This window comes from Salmo trutta, chromosome 39 (genome assembly GCF_901001165.1).
Source record: "Salmo trutta chromosome 39, fSalTru1.1, whole genome shotgun sequence".
NCBI lineage: Eukaryota > Metazoa > Chordata > Actinopteri > Salmoniformes > Salmonidae > Salmo > Salmo trutta.
In genome coordinates, this window is record NC_042995.1 from 8,151,033 (window position 1) to 8,165,882 (window position 14,850).

The 14,850-nt window shown below is 42.5% G+C and overlaps 3 protein-coding genes across 4 annotated transcripts; 2 read left to right on the forward strand and 1 right to left on the reverse strand.

Moving 5' to 3' along the window:
- The first annotated feature begins 125 nt into the window (after positions 1-125).
- Positions 126-6,694, forward strand: LOC115179124 (WW domain-binding protein 4). Its single transcript, XM_029740405.1, has 10 exons — positions 126-262; positions 1,804-1,876; positions 2,157-2,219; positions 2,597-2,723; positions 3,067-3,246; positions 4,596-4,666; positions 4,822-4,897; positions 4,989-5,191; positions 5,323-5,513; positions 5,703-6,694. Coding segments are annotated over exons 1-10 (1,203 nt in total). The 5' UTR covers positions 126-260; the 3' UTR covers positions 5,920-6,694.
- On the reverse strand, positions 6,264-9,842 carry mtrf1 (mitochondrial translational release factor 1). The gene is made up of 9 exons (XM_029740404.1): positions 9,362-9,842; positions 9,055-9,152; positions 8,882-8,963; positions 8,655-8,762; positions 8,379-8,551; positions 8,173-8,290; positions 7,728-7,864; positions 7,534-7,632; positions 6,264-7,407 (listed from the first exon to the last, which is right to left on the reverse strand). Exons 1-9 carry the CDS (start codon positions 9,702-9,704, stop codon positions 7,297-7,299), a joined length of 1,269 nt encoding a protein of 422 aa, XP_029596264.1. The 5' UTR covers positions 9,705-9,842; the 3' UTR covers positions 6,264-7,296.
- On the forward strand, positions 7,580-13,023 carry LOC115179125 (tumor necrosis factor ligand superfamily member 11). Of its 2 annotated transcripts, none has more exons than XM_029740407.1 (2): positions 7,580-7,663; positions 11,341-13,019. In XM_029740407.1, exons 1-2 carry the CDS (start codon positions 7,649-7,651, stop codon positions 11,974-11,976), a joined length of 651 nt encoding a protein of 216 aa, XP_029596267.1. In that variant the 5' UTR covers positions 7,580-7,648; the 3' UTR covers positions 11,977-13,019. The 2 variants fall into 2 exon arrangements, with proteins under 2 accessions (XP_029596267.1, XP_029596266.1); XM_029740406.1 differs by lacking the exon at positions 7,580-7,663 and adding an exon at positions 9,827-10,244 and having other exon boundaries at positions 11,341-13,023.
- The last annotated feature ends 1,827 nt before the right edge of the window (positions 13,024-14,850 follow it).

Genomic DNA, 14,850 nt, shown 5'->3' on the forward strand with positions numbered 1-14,850 from the left:
TTCAATCCATTCTTCTCATATTCTTCATAATAAACTGCAATTCAAACGACTTTGTTGTCAAAATAAAGCCAATAATAGCGATAACAGTAGCGAGTACAAACAGTTTTGACCCTCAAAGACATCCGTACATACGTCATAAGAAACGGACGCCGTGTTGTTGATGGTTGAGAATGTTCAACATTTTCGGCTTTTGTGCGTAGCTAGCTAGCTAGGTTGTTTAACCTCAATTATTTTAACGTTATATTGGATCAGAAAATACAATGTGAGTATTTTGTTTAAGATTTACTAAAGGCATTTTCTTGCCTGTCGAAATTCTCCCCCCTTCTAATTTCCTTCATTTTGTCACTGGAGTCAAATACTTTCTCTAGAACAAACTTCACATCAGGATAGCCAACCGAAATTAATAATGAATGTATGTGTGTTATATTAAACAGAGGGAGTAAAATGCTACTAAGATCAGTGAAATGTAGGCTAAACTGACAACGGAGTGCCATTGGAACACGGCTTCATTAAATAGTACCCGAAAAACACCAGTCTCAACGTCAACAGTGAAGAGGTGACTCCGGGATGCTGGCCTTCTAGGCAGAGTTGCAAAGAAAAAGCCATATCTCAGACTGGCCAATAAAAAGAAAAGATTAAGATGGGCAAAAGAACACAGACACTGGACAGAGGAACTCTGCTTAGAAGGCCAGCATCCCGGAGTCGCCTCCTCACTGTTGACGTTGAGACTGGTGTTTTGTGGGTACTGTTTAATGAAGCTGCCAGTTGAGGACTTGTGAGGCATCTGTTTCTCAAACTAGATACTCTAATGTACTTGTCCACTTGCTCAGTTGTGCACCGGGGCCTCCCACTCCTCTTTCTATTCTGGCTGGAGCCAGTTTGCGCTGTTCTGTGAAGGGAGTAGTACACAGCGTTGTACGAGATGTTCAGTTTCTTGGCAATTTCTTGCATGGAATAGCCTTCATTTCTCAGAAGAAGAATAGACTGTTGAGTTTCAGAAGAAAGTTCTTTGTTTCTGGCCATTTGAGCCTGTAATCGAACCCACAAATGCTGATGCTCCAGATACTGAACTAGTCTAAAGAAGGACAGTTTTATTGCATCTTTAATCAGAACAACAGTTTTCAGCTGTGCTAACATAATTGCAAAAGGGTTTTCTAATGATCAATTAGCCTTTTAAAATGATAAACTTGGATTAGCTAACACAACGTGCCATTGGAACACAGGAGTGATGGTTGCTGATAATGGGCCTCTGTACGCCTATGTAGATATGCCATTAAAAATCAGCTGTTTCCAGCTACAATAGTAATTTACAACATTTACAATGTGACACTGTATTTCTGATCAATTTGATGTGATTTTAATGGACAAAAATGTGCTTTTCTTTCAAAAACAAGTTAAAAAGTAAGACATGTCTACACTGTATGATATTTTAATGGACAAAAAAATGTGCTATATATATATATATATATATATATATATATATATATATATATATAAATAAATAAATAAAGCAAAAAAAATGTCCATTAAAATAACATACAGTGTAGACATATGTCTTACTTTTTAACTCTGCACTGTTGGGAATTGTCTCATAAATGAGCATTTCACTGTAAAGTCCACACCTGTTGTATAATATGACCAATAACATTTGATTTCATAGTGTTGCATCTATTCATAAGCTAGCGAGCTAGCTAGTTCAGTTTGTACGACCATGGTTGCATTTTATTCACTGTCCAAATTGCTATTCTGATCAGCTTTCAAACACATGTTTATGAAGTTGTTTATTTTGTTTGTATTACTCAGGTCGGAATATTGGAAGTCCCAGCCAAAGAAATTCTGCCAGTACTGCAAGTGCTGGATAGCCGACAATAAACCTGTGAGTGTTGAGTAAATTGTCATGTAATTTGTACCGGTATGTAAAGTTGGTGTACTTAGCTGACTAGCTACCCATTCAGGCATGATCATCATGCTAGTTATTCAGTCTCTTTGACTAGGCCCTACTCATGTTACTAACGTTGAATGAATGCTTACTTGTTCTTGGTGATCTGTGTCAAAGAGAGAGTATTCTGTTACGTTATGACTGCAAGTTGTGGGTTGTGGCTGAGGACAAGATTTGATCATGTATTCACCCCTGTGCTTGTTTGTTTCTCATGCAGAGTGTTGAGTTTCATGAACGAGGGAAGAATCACAAAGAAAATGTTGCTGCCAAAATTGCTGAGGTGAGTTGTCATCATTGTGTTTTTCCTTCACTTGTGAAACATAGAAAGATGGGTGCCTGTCAGTGCCAGGGTTGTAGCTAACATACTGCATAAGAAATACAGATGCCATAAATGTTGTCAATCACCTGAGACTATACTGTTTTCTCTCTGGGTTCTATGTAGTCTGCTGATAACACGTTATTACACAGAGGTATCAACAGGGGTCACTGTTGCAAGGGAAACTATTGATGCTTTGTAAACGCAGCTTAGCATGCATAGCCCTCCTGGCTGGCCTAGTGGTGTATTTCAGCAGAGATAAGGTCCAGATATGCCACTCTCACCCCATGCTGTCATCTCATTGGTGACTTGACTGATACTCCGGCCCTTCTTCTGTACAGATGCAAAAGAAGAGCATTGACAAGGCGAAGAAGGAGGATCGTCAGTCTAAAGAGTTTGCAACGATGGAGGCGGCTGCACTGAAAGCTTATGAAGAGGATATGAAAAGGTTGGGGATAAAACCATCAGGTAACTTCTTAATTAAATGTTTTATTGATTTACTAACTTAATAACCTGCCAGTCTGTTTTTATTTGTACCGTCTAATGAGTGTGTAACTTATTACCATTGTTTCTTATAGTTTTTGTATTCTAATATTTTATTATCTCTTATTGTTGTTGCATTGTCGAGAAGGAACCTGTCAAGTAAGCATTTTGTCGGATGATGTACACCATGCGTATACTGTACATACTACGACTAATGAAACTTGAAGCTTTTAAAAAGTTGTTAGAACACACTCGGTGTAAGTCGTTTTGGAAAAGAGGGTCTGCTCAAATGGCTAATATATCAATGTGATTTTGTGTGTTTGCTTAGGTTCCCCATCTCAAACCAAAGCCCAAACTCCAAGCCCAGTTCCATCTCAATCTCCATCTCGAAAACAAGAAAAGAAGCGAAAGCCTGGAAAGGAGAGGATGCCCAGAAAGGAATCAGAGAACTGGGTGGAGGGAAAGACAGGCGAAGGACTCACATACTACTACAACTCTATGACAGGAGGTAGGCAAGGTTCACACAAGGTGCTTGAAGTGCTTAAAGTAATTGAATTTGGCACTCTGAAATTCAATTACTTGAATACCTTGAAAATCTGAAGTTGGTACTTGAAAAGTACTTGAATTAAAATGAGAGGAGAACAGAAAACGATCAAATATGTTAATATGAAAAATATTAGAAAAATATATTGCTCTTACGAATTCCTTTCCAGGTACACTACCGAATTTTATTTCATGTGTTTCGCACTCTGGTTGCCAGGCGAGCTCTCTCATTCTACCCACACTGCCACTCAGCCAGGCAGGTACAGAACCGACTGATTAGGCACTGCCAAACATCACATCGATAGCTAAAATGCTGGGCAACATGGTGTAATCTGCCCTGGAGGGGAAAGGTACAACACTGCATCCTGCACTGGTGCCAGTTCTACATTGAGACTTTTTCTCTCCAGAGCTTTTTTTTTTTCCTCATTCAAGGGGCGCCTGCGATATTCCACTTTATCAAGCGGCAGCCGTGCTCCTGCTGTTCTGGTTGTCGTTCACGTGCTGTTTTCCTCACACAGCCCTTCTCCCGACCGGCAACTCTAAAGCTGAAGCAAGACGTTTTGTCGTAGCTATTGAGTAGTAGATTCCCACTAAAACTACAATACTGTCATAAAGCTGGAGTTGTGTAGTAATGCGAATAAGAAATGTGTGTTCACAAGTAGGCATGTCCCAAAACTCTGCTCATCACTACTCAAATTACATCAGTACTGATTTACCTCATGTATGTAGTAGAAACGTATTATTGAGTAGAGCTTGTAAGGTAGTACAGCCTTCCCTGTAGCTCAGTTGGTAGAGCATGGTGTTTGCAACACCAGGGTTGTGGGTTCAATTCCCATGGGGGGCCAGCACAGAAAAAAAACAAAAAAAAACCAAATGTATGATATGTATGAAATTGTATGAAATGTATGCATTCACCACTGTAAGTCGCTCTGGATAAGAGCGTCTGCTAAATGACTAAAATGTAAAAATGTAAATGTAATGAATAGTATGTTTTTTTTTATGAGGTCTTGGTGAATATACTGCCATCTGGTGGCGAATAGAAACAATTGCATAATAGGAACTATTACAAATTGCTGGTCCTTGGAAATAAATATTAGTGCTTAAAAAAGTACTTGAAAGCCCTTGCATTTGGTTTGCAACTGTCTGTACGAACCATGGGTACGAACCATGGGTAGGCTGAAGACCACAACACCTCCGCAGATATCAGAGATGACGGGTTAAAAGTCAGACTGTGACTTTAATAAATCAGTTTTGAACATACACCTAGGACCATTCACCTTTCTCCTGAAGCATTGTGTTTTTATATCTTTTCAGAATTTCAGTGGGACAAACCATCTGGGTTGCAGGGAAAGAGCACACCATCTCCACAGCCTGGTCAAACTGAGGTACACACAACTATTTAATTTATTTTTCTTAATAACTTTCTTTTCACCAGGAAGTCTCTTGTATGTTATTACCTATTTGATATGTTTAGAGTCAGTGTAATGTACCGAGGTAATGCATTCAAGTCCTGGTATGAACACACTTTTTTCCCCTGTAGATCTCCTTAGGTAGTGCCTGGATGGAGGCAGTCAGTCCTGATGGATTTACCTACTACTACAACACAGAGACTGGAGGTCAGTCTATAAAGATTGGTAATGACAAGAATGATGTATGTTTTACATAATTATGTTTGACATAGTTTTGATGTTTCCCCCACTCTGACAGAGTCCAGCTGGGAAAGACCTGCAGATCTCCCTGCCGGTGGTGAGTCTGGGTCTGGGCCCAGTGGAGAGATAGTGGGCCCCCCAGGGGTAGATGACCCATCTGCCCTACAGCCAGAACCCCTCTCTGGGGAGGACAGCTCCAACAGTACCAACGGAGCTGGGGAAGGAGAGGATTCCAATCAGGTCACCAAGATTCAGTTCAGGGTGAGACTCTGAGTTCTCAATACAACCCCATTGGTAGTGAATGGGCACAAACAATAGTAGGCATTAGTTTAGGATTTGAGTCATGGTGACTGACGATTATTTCAATAATCATTTGCTCTCCTCACAAAAAGAATACACCGCCTTCAGACAAGGAGGGAGAGGATAAAGATGGTGAGGATGATGGGGGGAAGGGAGACGAAGTGGCCAAAGACACACCGACAGCTGTGCCTGAGGAGAAAGAGGAGAGGCCTGCTGTTAAGAAGCCCAGGAAGACCAACCCTTACGGAGCCTGGGAGCAGATACAGGAAGAAGAAGAGCCTTAGTAAGAGACTGTTATACCGTCAATGTCTTCACTTGGATTTAACTATGAGATTTTGTTACAGTTTGCCTTAATGAACAGGACCCTGGTGCTAGTCTGTCTCTATTTTAGCCAACTTGTTATTGTGTGCCTTATTAAATGCTAAACTAATAACTCACCTATCTGCTCTATACCCCATGTTCTCTCCTCCAGTGAGAAAGTGGACCTGCAGCTACCACAGGTGGAAGGTTCAGCTAGCGCCCCCGCGGAGCTGCCACCTGAGCCCAAACCCAAGTTTAGGGAGCGTATCATCACCTCTTTGGGCGACGACGGTGGCCCCGCGTCGGGAGCTGGGGCCACGTTCAGGAAGAGGAAAGCAGAGAACGGGAAATCCTCCAGGAGCCTGAGGCAACGGGGAGATGATAACTAATACCCAGGCTAATTCATATGAACTCTTTTTAAACAGACAAGGCTTGACAAACTGGGGGATGTTGTTAGAGACTGTTATTGTGTAATGGGACAATTCTAGCAACGTCATATCAATACCTGGATACGCAGGTCAGGTCCCTGTAGGCTACAGAGAACTCGAGTTAGCTACTCACCAAGATGCCATCATTTCAGAATTGTTCAGGTTGAATTTTACCCATCCAACCACCCAAGTTACAGTATATCAGAAGCTTTTGGGGTTGAACGATAGGACAAGCAGACGTCTGAAACAAGCTGGATCAGTGGCTTTAGCTGTCCTAACTTGAAGTGTTACTCTTTACAATTTCCTTTTTCAATGCCTGATGCCCTCCTGCTTTTTTATTTGAGTTGAATAGCATACAGCCATGACAGACAGACAATATCATTCCCAGAGATATTTTCTTATGAGTGATGTATTTTTAACTGGATAATTTGTGGATGGCTTGTGAAGGACCGCTGTGATGTCCTTACTGTGGTGGTGGTCATTTTCCACATCGCCACCTGTACATGCTCAGGCCTGGGTCTCCCAAAACCATCTTAGCACTAAGGTCATCTTTTGTCTATTTAGTTTCAATGGAATTAACATGATCCTAGTGCTACGCTGCTTTGGGGAAACCCAGCCCTGAACCGTAGCCCAACATGGTTGGAGTATGCGAGAAAGAAAACGCAAAGAAAGTTTTCTACAGTATGATTGATTAAAGATGGCTTGCAATAAAAAAAAAAAAGTACAATGTTGAATATACATTCTGCTGGTGTGGACATTTTCTCTATGCTTCTTCCTTTAGTCCATCAGCCTTTAGTCCAGCCTTTAGTAATCAATAGTCTTCCCTGGATTTATTTTGCAGACTTCTGTCAGAGCAACTCAAACATTTCACAGGGGCTTGAGTAGCCTCGAAGGTAATTCAACCCTTCATTGGTGCCAATACACGCTCATTGCTATGGCTGTGTGTGAGAGATACTGATGCCATGGCTGGCCAGCTGCCAGACAGCCTGGGTGCTTGAGATTAGAGCGTGTGTGTTGGGCTGAAACATAGCTCTGACACACCCAATAGGAGCAGGGCTCATCGCCAACTATTTTCAGTAACATTTTGGGACTTTATTAAGATGCTAGGGTGTAATTGTGTATATGTTTGAGACTGGTTAAAGAGCTGGGTTGTCTGCAGCCAGGCTCTCTTTTCTCCACCCACACGCCATTCTTTTCACAAACTGAACCAGGATCAGTGTTTGCGCCACTGCTTCCGTATCTGCTCTGACTCCACCAGTCTGACTGTTCTCCTGTCAGTGCTGCAGCAGTGGGTCATGTTAGCTAGCTCCCAGAACTAAGGCGTCACACTGTCTTGAGTCAGTATCTCTGAATGCAGGTCACCACCAGCTCCAGCAGAGCCTCCTTGTCTCCGTGTTCCAACAGCTCTGAGATCAGATCATCCAGGGGCTCTCCGCCCCTCATGAACTCCTGCCAAGAGAATACAGAAGACACATTAACCAACTTACCACTACATGTAAAAGCATGACATGACAAACATTACACAACAAATCAACTTCCATTATAGACTGCTTGTTTGCATAGTTAGAAGTCCACCTTGATATCTCTGGTCACATAGCCAGTCCGGTGATCTGTCACGCGGTCCTGGCTGAAGTTGTAGGAGCGAATCCTCTCCGACTGGGAGCGAGTGCCCACCTGGAGAAGGAGTAACATGAATGGCTCTGAGGTGAGTTGGGGGGAGGGAGGAGGGGGACAGTAAAGCTTTAGGATGGGACTGTGTCGGGGATCACCTGCTGTTTGCGTGCCGTAAGTCTCTGCTCCGTCTCTCTACCCATCATGCTCTGGTAGAGGCGGGCCTTCAGCACGCGCAGGGCCGTGTCACGGTTCTGCAGCTGAGAGCGGGACGTCTGACACTCTGCCACCGTACCTAGGGTCAGAGAACGGGTCAGTCAGTAATTCCGTACCTAGGGTCAGAGAACGGGTCAGTCAGTAATTCCGTACCTAGGGTCAGAACGGGTCAGTCAGTAATTCCGTACCTAGGGTCAGAGAACGGGTCAGTCAGTAATTCCGTACCTAGGGTCAGAGAACGGGTGAGTCAGTAATTCCATTTCAATTCAGTCAATATCAGGAGATCAATTCAAAATCAAGAATTGAGAAGTGCCATTGATTTTTTTTTTTACTTCTTAAAGTGGATTTTCAATACATATTCTGTTTCTCCAAACTGTAAGCTCTTACCTGTTGGCAGGTGTACTATTCGGACAGCACTGTCTGTTGTGTTGACACTTTGACCTCCCGCCCCTCTCGATCTGAACGTATCAACCCGCAGGTCCTTAGGGTCAATGCTGATGTCCAGCTACAAAACAGAATGCCAATTTATTATCGTGCAGACAGACAGACAGACGGGCAGACAGACAGACAGGCAGGCAGGCAGACAGGCAGACCTCGTTGGGTTGTGGCAGGACGATGACGGTCATGGTTCCTGTGTGAATGCGTTGCATCCTGGAGGACAGGCCCACCTCGGGGATCCTCTGAACCCGGTGTGTCCCTCCCTCATGCTTCAGACGCCGGTACACACTCTCCCCCGCTATCCTTACTGCCGCATGGTGCAGTCCACCTGAGTGAATCAAATCAGACCATAAACACACCAATCAATCATACATAAACACAGACACTTTCATCCAGTGACCCATATAGGACAGACTGAAGAGAAGCATTACCATATTCAGCAGGTGTGTAGTTGAATATCTCAAAGTCCCAGTTCTTGTAGCTGGCAAGGCCTTGGTACATGTCAAACATCTCTCTGGTGAACTGTTGACAGATGTCACCTGGATCAAAACATGTGTACCAGAGGGGACATACATTATCATTAGGACCAGGAGTGTAATGGAGAGCTGTTGGCCATGGCCTATGCTGTTCATTGAGTAATTACAGTTCACTGACTCACCTCCTGTTGTCCGCCCTGTTACCACCTCCAGAAGGACATTACTGGTGTCATGTGGGTCACTGGGTACTAGTGTCTGGATCAACTGGGGGAATATGAATTCAGATTTTCTCATCAAGTTCCAGACTGACCAAGGCAGACATTTAAAATGTTCTGTGTCTAATGTCTGTTCGTACATCTTTTCTCAATGACTCGATTCTTTGGGTGATCTGTGCTTGTTCCTCTTTCAGTAGCTGGACCATTTGTCGGTCTTCCTCTTTGGAACCGACTGTCCCTGTAAAATGAGAATATGGATGACAATGTATAACATTTTCAGATACATGACACATTTCACAGTTAGCACATTGTTTTTGAAGCATTGGCGACCTCTTCTGGTCATTACGGCACACAGGCGTTAGAGACACGTATGAAAGGAAGACACAGAAAGACCACTAGCTAGTTAGCAATTAACAAAATACACAAAACAGAACACAGCTTACTTACTCTGAAGCAGAGTTTCAACCTCCTCTAGGTCTTTCACGGCATGTTCAGCGCTCTGAAACGCAGTGGCCACTGGTGAAAGTCCCACCTCTCTCTTGTTCAACTCTTTCCTGGCAGAGTCGTTGAGAAACCCATGTTGTAATGTTTTGGTGACATCTCTGTACTCTTCCACAAGCTGCCGAAGATATCTTTGTACAGACTCATTCCGGTATAAATCTCCCAAATGATTGTTACAATAACGTCTTGATGATACAAGTGATCGATTTGCTAGGTCCTTCCATATTCTCTTGCGCATGTGGAGGGGCGAGACGAGGCCACACAGTCGAATACATTTCTGCGTAAGCATCTGGCTACAGTGTATACGAAATAAGTGTAAACTACTTACATGAGTTTATCATCTCAGATGTAGTAACATTGTAAAGAATGTAATCACGCTTCCAGCAAGGTCAAAGAGTGGTGTTGAATGCTGGGATATGTAGTCCTAAATCATGTTTTTCGCACAGTATTTTACAACAGCGCCCCTGGTGGTGTTAAAAAGCTATTTAAATGAATCTGTAATCTGATTGGTCCTCAAAGAGGGGGGGTACTAAACTGAGAAAACCGCCTCCTAAAACTTCTATTGGTAATGAGAATACGCTGAAATACAAACACATCTCGGGGAAAGCATAGCCTAACATTGGGTCTGTTTGAAACACAGTGGATATTTGATGTTCAGTATTAAACGGATCTTTAGGAAATGGAAAGCAGTCTGCCAAGATTTCAGCAGCTTAGGAGAACAGAACCAATTTCAAACAGAACTCTTATTGGTACCGTCGTTTTCATGGGATTACTTCAAGTGGTATCAAGTGTTGCTGTTGTACTTCACTTGACAGGTCATCTTCAACAGGTAATCATAATACAAATACTAATGCATAGGTCTCTTACATTGGATTATACTCTAAAAATGATCATAAAATCTATGTAATTCTATAGCACAAAGTTGTATTTTGTATGAAAAAAGTTATTGTTATAACAGTTTGCAGGTGCTGCAAGAAAACATTGGACAAAAAAATTATTATATACAATGATTGCCACAAATACACATTGCACTAAATGTAATCCATTTCAAGTGGTTGCTCTCTCACCACAACATCTATAACACATTAAACTTCAAACAGAGACAAAGTGTTTCATATTGTATGGATGGTTTTACTGGCTATTGCCTCTTATGGCTTACAAAGTAGCTTTATGTATTGCAAGAGAGCAACAAATCAAATAAAAGTTTATTGGTTTACACAGATTTACAGATGTTATCGCAGGTGCAGCGAAATGCTCCAACAGTGCAGTAATACCTAACAATACAAAACAATATACACATAATCCAAAAAGTAAAAAGAAAGAAATTAAGAAATATCAGAATGAACGATGTCAGAGTCCGGAATATAAATATGTATATTGGTGTGTAGGGACAGTTGGGACACTATATTAATAGAGAAGGTGTGTACAGCAGTAGTTATATAGGATGTCTATGACTAGAATACACTATATACTGTACATATAAAGTGACCTAGTGGCCTCATGGGTGCAATGTTATTCATATTTTTCATAATTAATAAACATTATTTCAAAAACTTGCAGAAAATCCGATGTTCTATGTCAAACGGTTTTGTTATAGTTCAGTCTTCTGTCATGGAAATAAAGGGTAATATTGAAATGCAAACTCAAAATGTAATACATTTCAACTCTACATCTGACATGGTGCAGGAGTCTTCTTTTTAAGCCCACAACCATGTGTGAAGGTGTATACTTGTTTCAAAGTAGATTTGTTTAAGAAATACACTGTGTGACCCTGATTTAGCCTACTGCAGTAAAAAAAAGTTTAAGTGACAAGTGGTCAATAACTCTATAAATGCATCTAACAGCAGTGTATCGATGCCCAATGAGGGATTTGGGCTACTGTGACCTCTAACATCTCTTGCCGCTGTCTCTGTTGTCAACTTCAGGTCACCCAGACCGGACCAGCCCTAGTTGAGACATCGGACGACCTCCAGAGAGGGGAGTCACAGAGGTGCCCAACCAAACCCAGGGAGGTCACACCATCAGCCCACCTGCCCATTCAGCCTCCCAGTGGGCACATCCAGAGAGACATCCAGAACACCATGATCCACTGGGACCACGCCCATGGACACCTGTCCAAGATCGGGTACCATGACGGCAGGATCCTGGTCCGCGAGGGAGGCCTGTACTACATCTACGCCAAAACCTGCTTCAGGTACTACGACCAGGTAGAGGAGTCACTGTTGGAGTCTGGGTCTCATGCTCCAGGGAGAAGAGGGGCTTCAGCAGAGCCTAGCATTCACAGAGAAGATGGAGCCGGGGCCGGGGCTGTTGCCCTTCTTATACAATACGTGTTCCACGAGCGTCACAGTCACAGTGCCCCCCACAGGCCAGCTGTGCTGATGAAAAGCGGCAGCACCAAGCACTGGCAGAGGAGCCACTACCACATGTGTTGTCAGCAGCAGGGAGGGGCTTTCCCCCTGGGGCCCGGGGACAGTATCTACGTCAGCGTGTCCAACTCCTGGCTGCTGGACCCGGAAGCTGAGGGAAGCTACTTCGGGGCCTTCAGAATCAGCATATGATGAATGAGGAAGGAGACCCAGGGCACTTAATTGATGAATTAGTAACTGATATCTCTTTAATCCCATTCCCAGCTCAGGGCTGTAGATGAGGTGCAATTCATATCTTTTAGATAGCTGGACTGTCTGCATATGGAATAGATTTTTGTATTTTTATACTGCGAAAACAAACTGAATTTGGCTCACTTTTAATTTAGTTTTATGAAGTTTTCAATATTTATGTATTTTCTGAGATATCTCGTATTCAATTCTGTGTTCAGTTTTTTGTGTGTTTATAGAACATTCCAATAAAGTCATATACAATTGTAAAAATACAGGAGAGAGATTATAAATGCTCCGTTATTATCACCAATATTGCCATGCTTCAACCCATTTTATAGGAAAACAGGGATGCCATTAGACCATTACATTTCACCCTGAGAGACTGTTTTACCTCAGCAGATCTCTGAAAACTTGACACTGTCTCAGGCGTACGAGTGCAGGGCGCCTCGATTTTATGTGCTTTCTGTGGTTAGAAGGGAATAACCCCAGTTAGTGATGCATGCTGGGAGTGCTGTGTCATGCATATTTAGAGGCCCCCTACTCTCCTTACTCATTCCCTGATTTCACTGACCCCTATAGTCCTGCCCCTCCCCCACTTCGCCTCATGTCTCTGATTTAAAATGAAATGAGATACTCTTTTGTTGACGTGTAATGTCATTACTATGCTCAGTTTGCCTTCTTCACATGAAAATCCATTTGCGAAGTGAGGAATCGATCTGTCCATGCTTGGATTAGAACAATTCAACACACACACCATATTTCCCTTGAAAGCTTTCTTCACTCGTATGTCATTTCCATGTCAAAGCGTGCATTAACGGCACCTAACTACACCATCTCAGCTCGACAGTTGCACTCTTAAGACAGTATTAATGTCGTCCACTGAAACAAAGACTGTTTCATTTGTTTTCAGTCTGGCATATAGCTGGCACCACTCTGTAACCTTTCAGAAAATGGGCAACAATAGCACACAAATCAGCTCGGCTTTCAATAAAGGTTTCATTTGTAAAACTGCTGATGCAACCACTCAAATTACTATACTTCAAATCAGTAGAGGCTGCTGTGGGGAGGACAGCTCATAATAATGTCTGGAACGGAGCAAATGGAATGGCATCAAACACATGGAAACCTCAGTATCAGTATTCACCTCAAAACACAGGTGGCCCAAATAACAGCAGATGAGATGAATAACAGGGTATTAATGTAGTTGACCAGCCACAGCCAACAACCCCTGTTCTAGGGCCATTAATGGTATTTAAAAGATCAACATTGTATGAAATTAAAAATAAACATAGCTACTGTATCTCCATCCATCCCCTCTTTGTTGTCTCTCTTCCTATTTTTAGGAAGGATGGAGTGGACAAAATAATAGCAACAGATACACATGTTTTAGTGCTGATGAAACACAGGGAATGAGAGTCAATGTCAGGGAACCAGACAGGAAATAGTTGTGGTTATATTGAGTCACAGATGGAGGGAGGGATTGGAAGGAGGGAGGGATTGGAGGGAAGGAGGCAGGGAGGGGGAGCACCCTGTTGAGTCATACATACAGTTTATCCTGTTGTGTCTATGGGACTGAGACTGGGATTGACTGAGGAGGGCTCTATTTAATCAAACACACATGAGAAATCCAAACGCATAAAAAGTTCATAGGATGTAATGGCGCAATAGCCTATAAGATCATGATGTTCACTGCAGCACATCCGTTTTGTTTTCATAACTGGTTATGGGGCACCGGCACACACCTGTACCTATTTCGTACACCGTAAATGTGCCTCAATAAAGCCACAAGACTCAGAAACCACAGCAGCTAATTACTCAGAACTTTAGCATCTGGAGGCAAACCACAAATGGGGAACTTCAACCACAAATGGGGAACTCCAACTGTCATCACGTTCAAACAATTTGCTATTTTTTGTGCGCAAACAAACCCAAACAACAAATAAAATATTTACATCCACCAGCACAAATAGCTGTCAGGTCCTGTGCTAGTAAATCAAATCTATTGGCTATTGTTTACCAAATGGTGGGTCCCTCACCAGCCTTCAGCCCAGCTAGCGCCTTCACAGCCAAATCCTACTGGGTCATGGCTTTATAGGCTGCATGGGCCTGGGAAAGGAACCTTGTTTTGTTCATCTGGATGGTCGCAATACATTTCCAGTAGGCTGCACAAAAACTGAAAGGACTTGATCCCATCACACACACACGCGCACACACTTAGAGGAAGTGTGTGTTGAAGCGTAATGGGGATGTATTAGTACTAGCTTCCTTATATCCTTCCTATATTCTGGTTATAGTAAGGAAACAAAATGAGTGACTGAGTACATATCCTGGAGGGCTGCTGTGTGCAATCAAATGGCCTACAGACACATTTTCTCTATAACTGCCATCTTTTCATATCATCAATTAGATTTATAAAGGTATAGAGAGAGCGTGAGAGAGAGAGAGAGAGAGAGAGAGAGAATGGTCCCTACTTTATTCGCTAACCCTAAAACACCACTTGTGGACCTAACCAGTAGGCTATGGCCTCACACTGGGAACAAAGAAACATGTAAATACACATAACTCACATTTATACTGTCTCGTACCACCAGAAACCATAGGGACAAGTCCCTGTCATTTATCACATAAAAATGATGTATAGAACCAAATCCGGACATCTGGAAATCCATTGTAAAATAAATTAATACGAAAACTAGGGCTACATTTCCTTTAGTTTACTTCACTGACCAATGGATTTGAATAACGATCACTATTTATTTCCCCTACATTTTGAGTGGGAAGGGCACAAATGAACGTTTCTCCAATATCTGGAAAATGAAGATGAGCCACTCAATT

Coding starts and splice junctions, on each gene's coding strand:
- LOC115179124 (XM_029740405.1), top strand. Junction 2,724..3,066: donor GTTGGGGATAAAACCATCAG/GTAACTTCTTAA, acceptor GTGTTTGCTTAG/GTTCCCCATCTCAAACCAAA. Junction 3,247..4,595: donor CTACAACTCTATGACAGGAG/GTAGGCAAGGTT, acceptor ATATCTTTTCAG/AATTTCAGTGGGACAAACCA.
- mtrf1 (XM_029740404.1), bottom strand. CDS start 9,704: ATGCTTACGCAGAAATGTATTCGACTGTGTGGCCTCGTCTCGCCCCTC. Junction 7,865..8,172: donor AATAGTACACCTGCCAACAG/GTAAGAGCTTAC, acceptor CTCTGACCCTAG/GTACGGTGGCAGAGTGTCAG. Junction 7,633..7,727: donor TTACGGCACGCAAACAGCAG/GTGATCCCCGAC, acceptor CTCCTTCTCCAG/GTGGGCACTCGCTCCCAGTC.
- LOC115179125 (XM_029740406.1), top strand. CDS start 10,095: ATGGAAAGCAGTCTGCCAAGATTTCAGCAGCTTAGGAGAACAGAACCA. Junction 10,245..11,340: donor TGACAGGTCATCTTCAACAG/GTAATCATAATA, acceptor TGTCAACTTCAG/GTCACCCAGACCGGACCAGC.